Here is a 17,716-nt window from a genome sequence, read left to right as displayed (position 1 = left end):
TGCTGAGCTTTTCCAGCAACTTCTGTGTTTGTTCCTGGTTTACAGCATCCGCAGTTCTTTTGGTTTTTATTTAGCATGTTTAGATTGGTTTGCTAGCAATGAGGTGGAGACAATGATGGCAATCTCTGACTTTACTATGAGTGGTTCCTGAGTCCTATAAAATTCAAGAACATTGTTTTGGACTATAAACAGTTGTGTTGTAATTACATTTTCCATTTACTTCTAAGGTGAAAGGAAATTGAGGTCAAGGTAGCATTTCCACCTAGATACAAGGCAATGTGTTTCACAAGGGTTTCCATATATTTAATGAACATCTCAGATAGACATCCAAAATTCTGTGTGATCAGCAGACAGCGAGGCTGCTTGGGTATGAGAGGGATTTACAGTCTCTAGTCAAAGAGATACATCCTGCAGGTTCCAGGGAGTTTTGTTCTGGCATGGCCAAGAGGCAGAGAATCATCGGAAATGAGTCATCTGCTGGCTGTGGATTTAAGGGACGTCTGAAAATTGGGAAGCGCCCAAAGATGGTCACTATAACTTAGTGCTTGACAAAATGGGGATACTGGAACTTATTGGATGTTATATTATTAATTGCTAAAAAGGACTGTAATTCCAGAGAATGCGACAGCTAATACATATATCTGTCAAATGCCAATTACCAGCTTAAAGTATAATTTGTTGACAAAATGAAAATATTGTTTAATCAATTTTTTAAATTGTTGGCTACAGTTAAAAGGTTTAACATGCGAAATCTTATTTAGTCATTCATTCAATTATGAACTGCGAGTTCAAAGCTTCTTTTACAAGTTATAATTCTCTACAGCAGTTATAACAATAGAACTATTTTTGTTCACTCATGGGACTTGGGCATTGATTCCTGGACCAGCATTTATTGGCCATCACCAGCTGACCTTGAGAAGGTGGTGGTGAACTGCCTTCTTGAACCAGTGACAAACCATCCCATATTGTATCAACCCTCTGCAAATGCAAATTTATTCTACCCGGTCTCAATTTGTGGCCATTTAAAATGATGATTCCCTATTTACTGATTCTCTGACAAGATGAAAGAACTCCATTCACTTTATGTAAGCCCTTCAAATTTTTAAGACATTTCACTAAATTTCTTCTCACTTCCACTGTCTATTTAACACTCCCATTTTTTGAGAATGGGTGAGGTGCCAGCCTTATGAATGTGCCATGCAAGATTCCAAGCTGCTCCACTCAGCAGAACCTGGTGGACAAAAGACAAAGCTTCTGACAGGAAATCTTGAGGCTTATTATTGTGGGCCATGGTTACACCCGCAGCTCTGGGTTATTGAAGGTTGGATTAATGCCAACTGAGACACTGTGCCCTGATCCCCTTCCAAACTTTCCAAACAATACCTCACCCTTTAAGTAACCTGACATTGCTTGGATGCCTGTTTTAAGTGGGCAGTAGGCCAGCAGCATATTAATGAGGCCATGTACCAAAAGGGATCCAAAGCAAACTCATCACCGGCATCCCTCCAGCTTTCCACTGAGAGATAAACTTCACCCTGTATAAGAGACGGCATTGGGGGATGGGTTATCAAGTCAGTGAGAAAGGCAAGTGTATTTGGGCACTGGCATAAGGAAGTACAGAGGAGGAGAGACCATGGGACAATTGTTTTATGTTCAGTTGACAGCAGAGATGCATTTACCAACCGTGACATCAGACAAGCTTGTTACAAGTCGATAAATCACGAAGAAAATTTATTGTATGGATAACATTCTATGCCAAGAGAGAGTTAACATTTGATTACCTAAAGGCTTGCCTTTCAATTCAGGGTTTCGGATCATCTCCACCTGAGCGTAGAAGCAATCCAGATCAATGTGCACAATCACCCTGAATCCTGAGATATCTGTGTCTTGGATAGAATATTTGTTGCCATTACCTGGAGTGAAAAACACAACATTCTTTACAGATCTCCTATTCTGTCAGCATCAAAAACTGATTTTACATTCCTCATCTCCTACAGCCCTCAAACATACCCGCGTTACTTTAATTCTGGCCTCTGTGCATCCCTGATTTTAATGTCTCCACCTGACTCCTAAACTCTGGAATTTCCTCCCAAACCCTCTTTGCCTTTCCATCTCCTTCACCTTTTCAAACTGTCCTTTAAACACGTCTCTTTAACTTTTTTGGTATGTGGTCAGATTTCAAATCTTATTTAATAACGCTCCAGTGAAAGGAGGTGCTATATAAACACAAATTGTATTTTGGAAAATCATTTTTGAGTGATACATTGCAACCTGTTTAATGCTTTTATTGCAATAGGAGTGCCACGAGTTTGGAGATGAATGTCCCAATGTGAATGTACTCACTGGGGTGAAAAATGGAACAAATCTTTACTTTGTGCCAAGTCACAGTTCAGGTCAGGATATCGTACACTGTAACACAACAATTCAGAATTCCCATTTAGTTTACCCAGATAAACTACAGCAAACCAACTGTCAAGGAGAGACATCATGGCTTTCACAGTAATTTAATTATCTTCATCTAAATGACCTCTACTTAAATCAAAATCAATAGTAACTTCAGCAACACTCCTGAAATAGTGTTTATAATAAATTAGTGCTTCCTAATGTTAGAAGTATAATATGTAGCACCATCGATAGTGAACTTTTAGTTCATTTGCATTCATAGGCATTCAAGAGGGCATCGGATGATTATTTGAATAGAAAATGAGTATAGCCATCTGGGAAAAAAAAGCTAGTAATAGAGCTGATGCAGGTCTGATGGGCCCAACGGCCTCCTTCGATGCCTTAAAATTCTGTGATTCAAGGTTGAACTACACAGTCACAGAGGCATCATTATTCAATGCATTGCTCAGCGACCAGAAAGGTCCCAAATTCAGAGAGAAACAGAAGACAGGAAACGTTAGGCTGGTTAGCCTGATCTGAGTTGTTGGTAAGATTTTAAGAGTCCATTATTAAGGATGAGATTGAGGACTAGTACTTGGAAGTGAATGGTAAAATAGGGCTGAATCCCCACGACTTCGTCAAGGGGAGGTCATGTCTGACAAATTTTTGATATTCTTTGACGACTTAACAAATAAGTTAGACAAAGGAGAGCCAGTGGACATGATCTATTTGGATTTCCAGAAGGTCTTTTACAGGATGCCACACAGGAGGCTGCTAAACAAAATAGGAGCCCATGGTAGGGGCAAGGTAGTGGCATGAACAGAGGATTGGCTGACTAGCAGAAGCCAGAGACTGAGGATAAAGGTGTCTTTATTGGGATGGCAGCTGGTGATTAGTGAAATTCCGCATGGATCCATGCTGACCACACTATTCACAATATACATTAACGATCTGGACAAAGCAACTGAGGGCATTGTTGCTAAGTTTGCAGATGAGACAAAAATAGGTGGAGGGGCACGTAGTGTTGAGGAAGCAGGAAGGCTGCAGAAGAACTTGGACAGGCTCGGTGAGTGAGCAAAAATGGGGCAGATGGAATACAATGTGGGAAAGTGAGAGGTTATGCCCTTTGGTAGGAAGAATAGAAACACAGACAATTTCTAAACAGGGATCTGAAGCACAAAACAGCTTTGGAGTCCCAGTTCAGGATCCTCTTAAGGTTAACATGCAGGTTCAGTTGGCAGTTAGAAAGGCAAATACAACATTAGCGTTCATTTCAAGAGGGGTAGAATACAAGTGCGGAGATATACTGCTGGGGCTGTATAAGACTCTGCTCAGACCACTTTTGGAATATTGTTAGCAGTTTTGGACCAAGTGTCTAAGGAAGGATGTGCTGGTCTTGGATGGGGTCCAGAGGAGATATACATAAATGATCGCGGGGACGAAGGGCTTCTCGTATAAGGAGTGGTTGTGGACTCTGCGTCTGTACTCAATGAACTTTAGAAGAGTGAGGGGAGACCTGATTGAAACTTACAGAATACCGAGAGGCCTGGACAGAGTGGACCTGAAGAAGATGTTTCCACTGTTGGAGAGACGAGGGCCGGAGGGCACAGCCTCAGAGTGCAAAGACCATTGAGAACTGAGATGAGGAGGAATTTCTTCAGCCAGAGGGTGGTTAATCTGTGGAACTCATTGCAGCACAGGGCTGTGGAATCCAATTCATTGAGTCAATTTAAGACAGAGATATTATAGTTTCTTGATTGGTAAGGGGATCAAGGTTTACGGAGAGAAGGCAGGAAAATGGGGTTGAGAAACATATTGGCCATGATTGAATCGCAGAGCATACCTGATGGGTCAAATGGCCCAATTCTGCTCTTATGGTCTAATCATTTGTGGTCTGTGCTGACTTAGCTGATCTCAGCTATGGTGGCAATAGACATGACAACTCACCTCAGCAAACTTTGTCTAAGCATGACAGAAAAAGGTGCCAGAGTTGTAGCGTGCAACATTACAATTTGTGGACTCGATCTTGACAGTTTGTGACAATGGAAAAACAAAAGGGAGGGATCTAAAACGAGCTGCTGCCTCACTATCACGTGTTCTACACCACTGCACAAAGACAAGCCTGTGTGTGGGAAAATTGGGTGAGGATATGGCCAGGCTCCTCAACCCCTTTACAATCAAATAAATCTACTGATGTTCACTGCCTTGATTGGGATATCAGAGGGCAGGCAATACTCAAATGAGAGCGTATGTCTTCAAAACAAGCAAAGACAAAGGGGCAGAGAAAAAGAAATCTCATTCAGAAACAGTAGGCCGACACTGTAATGAAGCACACTCTGTCTGGACTGGATTGGAAGAACATGATTCCCTGATTGAGACAGCATTGACTACAGAGCTAAACAAATTGGCAAGTCTGAGAAGTAAAAAAGATTTTTGAAGGTCCTTTATTTCTATCAAGAAGAAGTGTTGTATTCGGTGGTGAATCAAATTTTCAAGCTGTTTCAAATCTCTTGAGGGCTTTCAGCAGTGACTGAGGCAATTTTGCAAAAACTATATATGCATTACTCACTTCTTGAATTCAACTGTCAAATCACTGAAAGAAAATTTTGACACTTGCTGAAATTAAAGCCAGAATGGATGAGGAACTAGTTAGTGGGGTGATAAACAGCTGCTTGTTGTTCAAGACAATAAATACATAACATAATCTTTCGTATAGTGCTCCTCATTTAGAATGGTCATAATTGGGTAAAATTTATAAGAGATGGAGAGAGATTGGCAAATAGGAATAATTGTAGTGACAGTAATACTGAAATCATGGAATCCATATGACACCAAAGCCATTCAGCTTATCATGCCTGCACTAGCTCCTGAAACAACTATCTAATTTATCCTGCTTCCCTGCTCTTTTTCCAAAGTATTGCAAATCTTTCCTTTCCAGTTCACTCATACAAGGTAAATTGTTACATTGCTAATGAAACATGCCCTTCAAGCATCCAATATTCAAGAAAAGTGGTAAGGAAAAGCCAGGGAACTACTGACCAGTGAGGAAGACATCAGCGGTGGGGAAGTTGTTGGACGAGACTCTGAGGGATAGGATTTACTTGCATTTGGAAAGGCAAGGAATGGTTAGGGATAGTCGACATGGCTTTGTGCATGGCAAGTTGTGTCTCACCAGCTTGACTGAGTTTTTTGAAGAAGTGACAAAGAAGATTGATGAAGGCAAAGCGGTGGATGTTGTCTATGTGGACTTCAGTGAGGCGTTTGAGAGGGTTCTGCATGGGACAACTGTTTAGCAAGGTTAGATCACGTCGAATACAGGGAGAACTAGCCATTTGGATATAAAATTGGCTTGAAGGTTGAAGACAGAAGGTGATAATGGAGGCTCACTTTTTGGACTGGAGGCCTGTGACCAGCGGTGTGCTGCAACGATCAATACTGGGTCCATTGCTTTTCATTATTTATATAAATGATTTGGATGTGAATTCAAGAGGTATGGTTAGTAACTGTGCAGATGACACCAAAATTGGTGGTGTAGTGGACAGTGAAGAAGGTTACCTTGGAGTACGACGGGACCTTGATCAGATAGGCAATAGGGCTGAGGAGTGGCAGATGGAGTTTAATTTAGGTAAATGCGCGATGCTGCATTTTGGTAAGGCAAATCAGGGCAAGACTTATGCACTTAATAGTAAGGTCCCGGGGCGTGTTGCTAAACAAAGTGACCTTGGGGTGCAGGTTCATGTTTCCTCGAAAGTGGAGTTGCAGGTAGACAGGGTAGTGAAGAAGGCATTTGGTACACTTGCCTTTATTGATTAGTGCATTGAGTATAGGAATTGAGAGATCATTTGCTGCTCTGCAGGACATTGGTTAGGCCATTTTTGGAATACTGCATTCCATTCTGGTCTCCCTGATATAGGAAAGATGTGGAACTTGAAAGGGTTCAGAAAAGATTTATAATGATGTTGCCAGGGTTGGAGGTTTGAGCCATAGGGAGAGGCTGACTAGGCTGGGGCTGTTTTCCCTGTAGCATTGGAGGATAAGGGGAGACCTTATAGAAGTTTATAAAATCATGAGGGGCATGGATAGGGCGAATAGTCAAGGTCTTTTCCCCAGGGTGGGGAGTCCAAAACTAGAAGGCATAGGTTTGAAGTGAGAGGGGAAAGATTTAAGAGAGACCTAGGGGGCAATTTTTTCATGCAGGGGGTGATGCATGTATGGAATGTACTGCCAGAGGTGGTGATGGAGGCTGGTACAATAACAACATTTAAAAGGCATCTGGATGGGTATATGAATGGGAAGGGTTTAGAGGGATATGGGCCAAAAGCTGGCAAAATAAGACTAGATTAATCTAGAATATCTGGTCGGCATGGACAAATTGGACTGAAAGGTCTGTTTCCATGCTGTACATCTCTATGACTCTGACTCGAAGTGTGTACAACGTGACATACACATACAACCAAAAGGTGTGTTGTTTCCACTGACAACTCTCGTAAGTTTCTTCTAAGTTACATTCCAACATAGAAGGATATTTTCTTCAATTTAAAAAAAGCTTTCTAAATTTTAGGTTCTAAATATAAAAGATGTGCATATGCCCAGAGATGACAGGAACAGAATAGGACAAGAAACATAGCAATATGGAAAATACTAACAGGAATAGGCCACTTGGCCCTTCAAGCCTGCTTTGCTATTTGATATAATCATGGCTGATCATCCAACACAGTACCCTGTACCATATCCCAAGCCCTTTGATCCCTTTAGCGGAAAGCAGTCAGCAGAAACTTTCTCACAATGAAACAATCCTGACTAATTGTGAGGGTCAGAGTTTAGGGCAGTGGTTTACCTTTTTTCCACAGAAAGATTTTGATAGTGAATTACACTTAAGAATTTGTTTTAACTTTAAGTGGGTTCACAAGGGTCAATATTCCGCAGTTATTCTAAGTATACAGCTACCAAGATGACGATGGGTTTGTGTGTTAATGACAGGCATTGAGAGATGTGTTTCACTGCAACTCGAGAGAATGGGGAATTAGATTGGATCACAGCACACTCATTTTTCAGAGGCTCTGCAGTGTCCAAAGGCACCAAAGGGCAAGAGGAACACTTACCACCAGAACAGTGCCTACCACCAAATGTGGCAAAGAAAAACAACAGGTGTACTTTACCTTATGTCGACATCATCCTATTTGTATTTACAAAAATTAATCCTTCATAACATAAACAGCAGTTGGTAATTTATTGCCTTGTTTCATAATTCCTACAGATATTCACACATATTATGATTAGAGTGTCTGTTCTTTGGAGTTCAGAACAGGGTGCCTGAAAATAACTTTTTCTTTTAGGTGATATACAGTCTACTTGACAGGCTGATAGGCAAGGAGGTTAAAAGGTAGGAATCCCCAATTTCCTGTGCTTGAATGTAATGAAAAAGGGAGAAAAATGTTCTTCAAAGGTCAATTTCTGTACGAGGTCTTCAGGATAGTGTCCCCGGCCCAAGCAATTTCAGCTGCTTCATCAATGTCATTCATTCCATGGTAAGGTCAGAAGTGGGGATGTTCACTGGTGATTGTGCCATATTCAACATCACTTGTCAATCCTCAGATACCATTAGACCATAAGAAATAGGAACAGGAGTGGGCTGTTTGGCACCTCAAGCCTGCTCAGCCATTCAATAGGATCACGGCTGATCCGACCCTCCTCATATCCACTTCCCTATGTTTTCCCCATATCCCTTGATTTTCCTACCGATCAAGGATCCATTTATCTCAGCCTTAAATATACAAAAGGACTCTGACCCCACAGCTCCATGTGGCAAGGAATTCCAAAGACTCTCAAACCCTCTGATAAATCCTCCTCATCTCAATCTTAAATTGGAGCCTCTTCATTCTGAGACTATGCCATCCAGTCCTAGACACTCCCATGAGGGGAAACATCCTCTCAGCATTACCATGTCAAACCTCTTAAGAATCCGACATGTTTTGATGAGATCACCTTTCATTCTTCTAAACTCCAATGAGTAGAGTCCCAACCTATTTAACCTTTACTCAGAAGACAATTTCTCCATACTGGGGATAATCTCTGTGAACATTCTCTGAACTGCCTCTGAAGCAATCCATTCCCAAATACAGCAAAGCCTAGATAATATCCAGGTTTGGCCTGACAAGTGGCAAGCAACATTCTGCCACATGAATGCCAGGCAAGAGACAGCTCCAACAAGAGAGAATCTGAGTATCACCTCTTGACATTCAATGGCATTCCCATCACTGAATCCCATTATCTCAAGGGGAACTAGCGATGAGCAATAAATGATATCCAGCCAGCAGCACCCACTTTCTGTGAATGAAAAGAAGTTTAAAAAACCATAAATCAAAGAGAAGACTATTAAGATCTAGGGAAATCCTTTTAGAGAAAAAATGTTTATGTTGGCTTAAATAGCTCAGAAAAAGACTGAGAAAACTGAATACTTTCCTTATTTACAAGGAAGGGAACTGAAGTTGGTTGGTTTAGGGGGAGGTTTAATTATAGCTATTATTCTGTATGTTCCATTCGAAAATAAAGCAGTGAAATGATTTGCCTGCAGAACTTGTCTCTTGAATATCTAAAGTCTTTCTCCTGGAAAATTTGTGAATGATTTACAAAGAAATAGTGACTTTTAAAAGAAAACTTTGCTTGCAGGATGTAGCGTGGCATTAGCCATAAAGTAGCCATTACACAAATTGCCCTGCACATGCTAAGGTTCCAGTTGTCACTGTTGCTGGATAGTTGAAGTACACAACTGTTCAGGTTAGTAGGGCATTTCACAGAGTCTTGTAAAAGTCATTCAATCCTGATTGGCATTTTAGAGTAGGACTGGTGGGTGGGGTTGGGGGGCAGGGGTATTGAGGGGGGAAATGGGGAGGTGGTTAGCATGCCATTTCACTGGTGAAGACAAATTCCTGAAAAATGTAAATGCTTAATTTATTCTTATGGTATTAAACTAGGCCAGGCTTCTTCAGCACAAGACACAAAAGGATTTTCCACCCAATCTTCATCCGGATTCAGCTGTCTGTCTGAAATGAAGTTGGGCTTGATAGCATTTGGGCATCCTGCCCACTAAAATGGTCCATATGCAGCAATACCTGGACAACACCCAGCCTTGAGATCATCAGTGGCTTATGACATACATGCCACACTAGTGCCATACAAAGACCATCTCCAACAAGAGAGAATTTAATCATCTCCCCTTGACATTCAATGATATTACCATCACTGAATGCCTCACCATCAGCACCCTGGGGACTACCATTGATCTAAAACAAAACTGGGTCAGCCATACAAATACTGTGGCAACAAGGGCAGGTCAGAGGTCAGGAATTCTGCAGCATGTCATTCAGGTCCTGACTCCCCTAAGTCTGTCCACCATCTTATTGGGAGGTGATGGCCTAGTGATATTATCATTAGAATATTAGTTCAGAGACCGTGGTAACGTACTGGGGACTTTGGTTCGAAACCTGCCATGGCAGATAGTGAATCCAATAAATATCTGGAATTAGAAGTCTATTGGTGACCAGGAAATCATTGTTGATTATCAGGAAAACCCATCTAGTTCACTAATTTCCTTTAGGGAAGGAAACTACTGTCTTTACCTTGTCTGGCCTACATGAGGCTCCAGACCCACAACAACATGGTTAATACTTAACAGACAGGCTGGTCAAAAAATAAATCTATAAGACACAAGTCAGAGTGTGATGGAATACTCTCCACATGTTTGGGGTGAGTACAACTCCATCAACACTCAAGAACCTTATTGTCAGTCAGGACAAAGCAGCCTGCTAGACTGGCACCTCATCCATGAACTTAAATATCCACCCCCTCTATGACTGGCATTCTGTGTACCATCTACAAGATGCATTGCAGCAGCCTTGGCATCATCTTCCAAATTACTAACATTACTACATTGAAGGGCCAGGGTAAAAGGGTAGCAGATGGTGGGCAAACCACTGCATATAATTTGCAATCAAAGTTGCACACAATCCTAATTTGGTGATATATTCATTGTCGCTAGATAAAAATCCTACAACTCATTACCTTGCATCATTTAAGAGTGTTGCTGCACCATGTAAATTGCAGTGGTTCAAGAAGATGGCTCGCCACCACCACCACCTTAAGGGCAATTATGGATGGGTAATAAATGTTGGCCTAGCCAGAGTGCCAACCCCATGAATGAATTTCGAAAGAAGTCTGAAAGAAGCCTTTGGTTTTCGCTGGGTTTTCTTGCCACCTGCTAACAAGAGCAAGTTAAAATTGAAGAGACAAGATACCAGCGGCTTAGTCAATTTTAACTGCCCATATTCTGTGCAGCTGGTTTCAATATTACTCATTGTACTTCTGAGCACCAGCTGTCTTTTAGCGCCCACCACTTTTAGAAGCCTCTGTAAGTAGTTCTGTCACCATTAGTATTATTGAAATGTCTCTTTGTAAGACAATATCCTCCGTACCAAAGGTCAAAGCTTGGGTTGATTCCTTTGGAGCAGAGAAGGGTGAAGTGGGACATTATTGAGGTGTTTAAGATTATGAGGGGCATGGACAGGATAGACAGAAAACAGCTGTCAACAAGGGTCAATAACAAGATGGCACATGTTTAAGTTGAACGGGAGGAAAGAACTTAAGGTGATATGTTTTCACCCAGAGGATGCTGGGGTCTGGAATGCACTGGCTGGAACGGGAGTAGAAGTGGATAACCTCAAAACCTTTAAAACTTACGTGGATGAGCACTTTAAAACTCATAATATTCAAGGCTATGGGCCTAGTGTTGGAAAGTCGCATTTCACCTTGATGGGCCACAGGACCTCTTCTGTACTGGGCCCTAGCCAATCTTTAAACAATTCCTGGATTATACCTGGTTTTGTATTCTATACTTCATCCAATAAACCAAAAGTGTTCCATGTGCTTTCCTCCCTGCCTGCCACTCAGAAGAACCTGTGGACATGCACTCCAAGGTCTCTTGTTTCCTCTACCCCTCTCGATCCTCCCAGAATCACACAATGGTAACGATGCAGGAGGAGGCTATTCGGCCGATCATGCCCACACTGGGTTTAATGACCTAGTGCCAGTCTCCTACATTTTCCCCTTCTCTCTGCACACTATTTCTAACCAAATAATCATCTAATGCCCTTCGAATGGCTCAACTGAACCTGCCTCTACCACGTTTCCAGGCAGTACATTCCATACCCTAGACAACAAGGTGCAGAGCTGGATGAACACAGCAGGCAAAGCAGCATCATAGGAGCAGAAAAGCTGACATTTCGGGCCTAGACCCTTCTTCAGAAATGGGGGAGGGGAAGGGGGTTCTGAAATAAATAGGGAGAGAGGGGTAGGCGGATAGAAGATGGATAGAGGAGAGGGTATGTGGAGAGGAAACAAACAGGTCGAAGAGGCGGGGATGGAGCCAGTAAAGGTGAGTGTAGGTGGGGAGTTAGGGAGGGGATAGGTCAGTCCAGGGAGGACGGACAGGTCAAGGGGGCGGGATGAGGTTAGTAGGTAGGAGATGGGGGTGCGGCTTGAGGTGGGAGGAGGGGATAGGTGGGAGGAAGAACAGGTTAGGGAGGCGGGTCGAGCTGGACTGGTTTTGGGATGCGGTAGGGGGAGGGGAGATTCCCGAAACATCAGCCTTTCTGCTCCTATGATGCTGCTTAGCCTGCTGTGTTCATCCAGCTCTGCACCTTGTTGTCTCGGATTCTCCAGCATCTGCAGTTCCTACTATCTCTCACATTCCATACCCTAATTATTTTCTGAGTGAAAATGTTTTCTCCTCATATCACCCTTGCTTCATTTACTTTCCTTTAAATCTATTCCCTCTCGTTCTTTTATCTTTTACAAACAGGAACAGTTTCTCCTTATCACTTTGTCCAGCCCGCTTGTGATTTTGAATACCTGTATCAAATCTCTCAACCTTCTCCTCTCCAAGTAGAACAGTCCAACTTTGTCAACTTATCATAACTGAAGTTTCTCATTCCTGGAACAATTCTTATAAATTGCTTCTGCAATCTGTGCAATGGATTCACATCTTTTCTATAATGCAATGCCCACAACTGTACACAATACTCCACCTGAGGTATAACAAGCGTTTTATTCAAGTTCAACATCACCTCCTTGCTCTGGCACCCTATTCCCCTATTAATAAAGCTGAAAACACCGTATGAGTTATTAACTGTTCTCTCCACCTCCCCTGCCACCTTCAGTGATCTATACAAATATACACCTCTACTCCTGTGCCCCCTCTAGAACTGTACCCCCTATTTGTATTGACTTTCAAAGTTCTTCCAACCAAAGTGAATAACCTCCCACTTCTCTGCATTGAACTGTATCTAGCCCCTATCTACCCACTCCACCAACTTGTCAATGTCCTTTTGGCTACTTTTCATTAACTCCATAGCTTTTTCGGCACTCCCCAAATGCATTACCTCACACATTGAATTCTGTTTGCTCAGTAAACCAAAGTATACAGATATACTTCTGGAATCAAGATCTTTCTTCCCCACTTTCAATCACACAGCTAAATTTGTGTCATCCAAGTTTCCCAGTGACATCACCATATTTAAGTCCAAACCATTAACAAATACAACAAGCAGCAAGATACCCAGCGCTAGAAGCTATTTTCCATTTGCAAAAGCACCCATCACCAATTACCCTATTCTTCCTATTGCTGAGACAATTTCGGATTAAATGCTCACTGTCTCTGTACCCCCATGAACTTTTCTTTTTCTGACCTTGTCAAATCTATGCCCTCTCGTTCTTTTGTCTTTTACAAACAGGAACAGTTTCTCCTTATCACTTTGTCCAGCCTGCTTGATATTTTGAATACCTGTATCAAATTTCTCAGCCTTCTCCTCTCCAAGTAGAACAGTCCAACTTTGTCAACTTATCATAACTGAAGTTGGAATCTTGTCAAATGCGTTACTAAAATCCATGCAGAAAACATCCACTGCACCATTTCTGTCAATCAGAGGCCAAAATCAGAAATTACTGGGAAACCTCAGCAGTTCTGGCAGCAGAGATAGTACGAACTGCAGATGCTGGAGAATCTGAGATAACAAGGTGTAGAGCTGGATGAACACAGCAGGCCAAGCAGCATCAGAAGAGCAGGAAGGCTGACGTTTTGGGCCTAGACCCTTCATCAGAAATAGGGGATAGGAAAGGGGTTCTGAAATAAATAGGGACAGAGGGGGAGGCGGATAGAAGATGGATAGAGGAGAGGATAGGTGGAGAGGAGACAGACAGGTCAAAGAGGTGGGGATGGAGCTAGTAAAGGTGAGTGTAGGTGGGGAGTTAGGGAGGAGATAGGTCAGTCCAGGGAGGACGGACAGGTCAAGGGGGCGGGATGAGGTTAGTAGGTAGGAGATGGGGATGGGGCTTGAGGTGGGAGGAGGGGATAGGTGGGAGGAAGGACAGGTTAGGGAGGCGGGGACGAGCTGGGCTGGTTTTGGGATGCGGTAGGGGGAGGGGAGATTTTGAAGCTTGTGAAGTCCACATTGATACATTGGGCTGCAGGGTTCCCAAGCGAAATATGTGGTGCTGTTCCTGCAACCTTCGGGTGGCATCGTTGTGGCACTGTAGGAGGCCCAGGATGGACATGTTGTCTGAGGAATGGGAGGGGGAGTTGAAATGGTTTGCGACTGGGAGGTGCAGTTGTTTAGTGCGAACTGAACGTAGGTGTTCTGCAAAGCGGTCCCCAAGCCTCCGCTTGGTTTTCCGGATGTAGAGGAGGCCACAACGGGAACAGCGGATACAGTATACCACATTAGCAGATGTGCAGGTGAACATCTGCTTGATGTGGAAAGTCTTCTTGGTGCCTGGGATGGGGGTGAGGGGGGAGGTGTAGGGGCAGGTGTAGCACTTCCTGCGGTTGCAGGGAAAAGTGCCGGGGGTGGTGGGGCTGTTGGGGAGTGTGGTGCAGACAAGGGAGTCACGGAGAGAGTGGTTCCTCCGGAAAGCAGATAAGGGTGGGGAGGGAAAAATAAAGGAGAGGCTCTTTGGCCCATCCAGTCTGTAATGTCAAAAGTACACTAAATCTACAGCAGCCCCACTGTTCAGCACCAGGCCCATAGCCCAAATGCTATGACACTTCAAGCACTCATCCAAGTACTTTTTAAAGTTTGTTTTAAATACTTCTGCTACTCTCCCAGGCAGTGCATTAAGACCACTACCACTCTCCAGTTCAAAAACATTTTTCCTCAAGTCCTTTCTAAACCTTCTGCCTTTCAACTTAAAAATGTGCCCCCTTGTTATTGACCCTTCAACTAAGGGAAAACAGCTGCTTTCTATCCACTTTGTCCATGCTCCTTATACACCTCTATCAGGCCTACTGTCAAACTTCTCTGCTCCAAAGAAAACAATCCAAGCTTATTCAGCCTCTCTTCACAGCTAAGATGCTCTATCCCAGGCAGCATCCTGGTGAATTGCCTCTGAACCCCCTCTAGACCAATCACATCAATCCTATAGTGCAGTGACAAGAACTACACACAGTACTCCAGCTGTGGCCTCACCAAAGTCCTGTACAGCTCCAACATAACTCTTCTGCTTCTATAACCTATGCCTCAATTATTTCTCTCTTGTTACTTCCTCAAAAAATTCAATTAAGTTAAAAAGGCATGATCTTCCCCTAAACAAACCATGTTGACAATCCCTAATAAATCACTACCTTTCTAAGTGACAGTCCATCTCTCAGGATTGATACTAATAATTTGCCCATCACCAAAATTAGACTGACTGGCAATATTATTTGCCTTAACCCCGCACCTCTTTTTAAAACAATGGTCCAACATTTGCAAACTTTCAATCTTCAGGTGTCTCATTTCTATCTGGAAAATGATCTGCAGTGCATCTGTTATTTCCTTTCTGCTTTCTTGGTGATTTAACCAAGTTTAAGGAGGTCAGGCTCTCTAGTACTTCCTTTCGTATTATGCATATTGTGTCTAATATTTCACACTCCTCCTCTTTAACCAGAATGTCTGCATTACGAATATAGAAACAACATACTCATTTAGAACCCTGCCTTTATTTTCTGCGTCCATGCATAAATTACAGTGCACATCTCAACCCATAGTCTCAACCCCTTCTTTCGTTACAAATAAAAACGGAAATTGCCAGAAAAACTCAGCAAATCTGGCAGCATCTGTGGAGAGAAAGCAGAGCTAACATTTCCAGTCCAATAATTGTAGTGAGGAAAAGGTTGGTATATATGCTGAAGATGGGGTGGGGGTAGAGGGGACAGTAAATGATGAGTAGAGATGGAGCCCAGGCGAGAGAGAGAGAGGGAGATAGAGAACAGCTGGGTAGACGAAGGAATGGGTAAATGTCAGCCTGGGAGAATGAATAGCTGCTAATGGGGACTGTTAGTGACTGACAATGGGCTGTTCATGATAGCAGCCCACGTGATGACAAGGGTAAGGAAATGGGGAAAAGTGTTTAAGCCCTAAAATTGTTGGAATCAATATCGAGCCTAGAAGGCTGCAGGGTCCCCAAGCAGAAAATGAGACACTGGAGCACTGCAGCAAGCCTGAGACAGAGATATTGGCCAGGGAACACAGTGGTGTGTTGAACTGACAGGCAACCAGAAGCTCAGGGTCGTATTTTGTGGTCAGAAATTAGGCTTGTCTTCCCAGTGTAGACGGCAGCGAATACAGTAGACGACATTGGGTAAAGTGGAGGTAAATTGCTGCTTCACCTGGAAGGTGTGTTTAGGGCCTTGGAAAGTGAGGAGGGAGGAAGTAAACAGGCCAGTGTGTTCTGTGATTGCAGGGGTTAGCACCATCATGGCACGGTGCCATGGGAAAGTGGGGAGATGTTCGGAATGGAGGAGAAATGGACTAGAGTATTGAGGAGGGAACGGTCCCTGCAGAAGGCTTACTAGGGAGAGGAGGGATATATATCTGTCTGGTGGTGGCATCCTGCTGGAAGTGGTGGAAATGGTGGCTAACGATCCTTTGGAAGTGTGGGAGATGGGTCGGACCCAGCTGAGGGTGCTATCAACTACGGTGATGGGAAATTCTCGGTTTAGGAAGACGGTGGACATTTCGGAGGCCGCCTTGTCGAAGTTGGCATCATCGGAACAGATGTGACGGAGCTGGAGGAACTGGGAAAAGGGAATACAGGAAGCAGGGTGGACGATATATAGTACAGGTAATTTTGGGAGTCGTTGGGTTTGTACTGGGACATTGGTGGCCAGTTTAACCTCAGAAATGGAAATGGAAATGTCGAGGAAGGGAAGGGAAGAGTCAGAGATGGATCAGGTGAAGGTGAGAGCAGGGTGGAAATTGGAAGAGAAATAGATAAAATTTTCCAATTTTCTTTAGTTATCCACTTGCTCTTAACGTACAGATAAGACATCTTTGAACTTTCCCTGATTTTACCTGCCCTCTTTTTTTATATTCTCCCTTTGCTTTCCTAATTTCCTTCTTTTATTTCGCCAGTGTAGTTTGTATGTAAAGTTGAACTCATACAAAAGAAACAAAAACATTTTTCATATCTGATGGGAGGTTGAAAGAAATACAATGCAGTCTCCCTGAAGGTTAGCTCCTGCCAGACAAATCAACAATCTGCTGGAATCAACAGACTACTAACTACATAGATAGCTATCAGGAAGTGCTGCTGGTAAGATTAACACTTTGCAATTAAAAAGTGTTAACACATCAGCAAACACCATTGCTGCAATGGTAATCTGGAAAATACAGCATTCACACAATCCAATTTTACAGCCAAATTTACGAAATATTGCATCTCAACCTCAAGACACTAATCCCACTGTAACCCAAAATTAAGCTCACTACTCACCTCCCAGAGATGGATCTAAAATTTATCAAAACAATTTTTCAATTTGAATTGTGACAGAGCACACAACCATAATAGCCACAATTTCCTGAATTAGCTTGTCAGTTCTTATCTTAACTGTGTCCTGCGGGATATGTCTTAAGCCTTCATTTGCACTTTGCAACAAAAAAATTCAAAAATAGTTTTGCCTGCAACTTTGGTACTTCTTAAAGAAGTCAGTTGTTCCACAGATTTAAAAAAAAGAGAGGGAAGGCATCTGATGGTTCAGCTGATAATCAGCACATTACTGAACCTGTGAAAGTGCTGAGTAATCGGTCTGTTTATTTACAGGGCACATTTTTAATCCATCCCTAATTTCCCTTCAACTAAGTGGCTTACTGGGCCACTTAAGTGTCAACCACATTGTTGTGGGCCTGGTATCATATATAGGCCATGGTCACCATTACTGATAACATCTTTTTTTAATCCTTTATTCATTCACGGGACGAGGGTGTCTCTGGCTGAGAGGGAGGGTTGATCATGGGATGAGGCC

General features: G+C 42.8%; 1 protein-coding gene across 1 annotated transcript in view; it reads right to left on the bottom strand.

Annotated features, from left to right (window-relative positions):
* Positions 1–17,716, bottom strand: part of poli (polymerase (DNA directed) iota) — a 57,891-nt gene that overhangs the window by 38,176 nt on the left and 1,999 nt on the right. The window contains exon 2 of the mRNA XM_048604002.1: positions 1,782–1,913. Coding sequence (XP_048459959.1) covers positions 1,782–1,913 — 132 coding nt within the window. The remainder of the gene's footprint in view (positions 1–1,781; positions 1,914–17,716) is intronic.

The sequence above is a fragment of the Rhincodon typus genome, chromosome 1 (genome assembly GCF_021869965.1).
Source record: "Rhincodon typus isolate 14 chromosome 1, sRhiTyp1.1, whole genome shotgun sequence".
Lineage (NCBI taxonomy): Eukaryota > Metazoa > Chordata > Chondrichthyes > Orectolobiformes > Rhincodontidae > Rhincodon > Rhincodon typus.
Note: the sequence above shows the minus strand (reverse complement) of the source record. Positions and strands in the feature narration are given on the sequence as shown.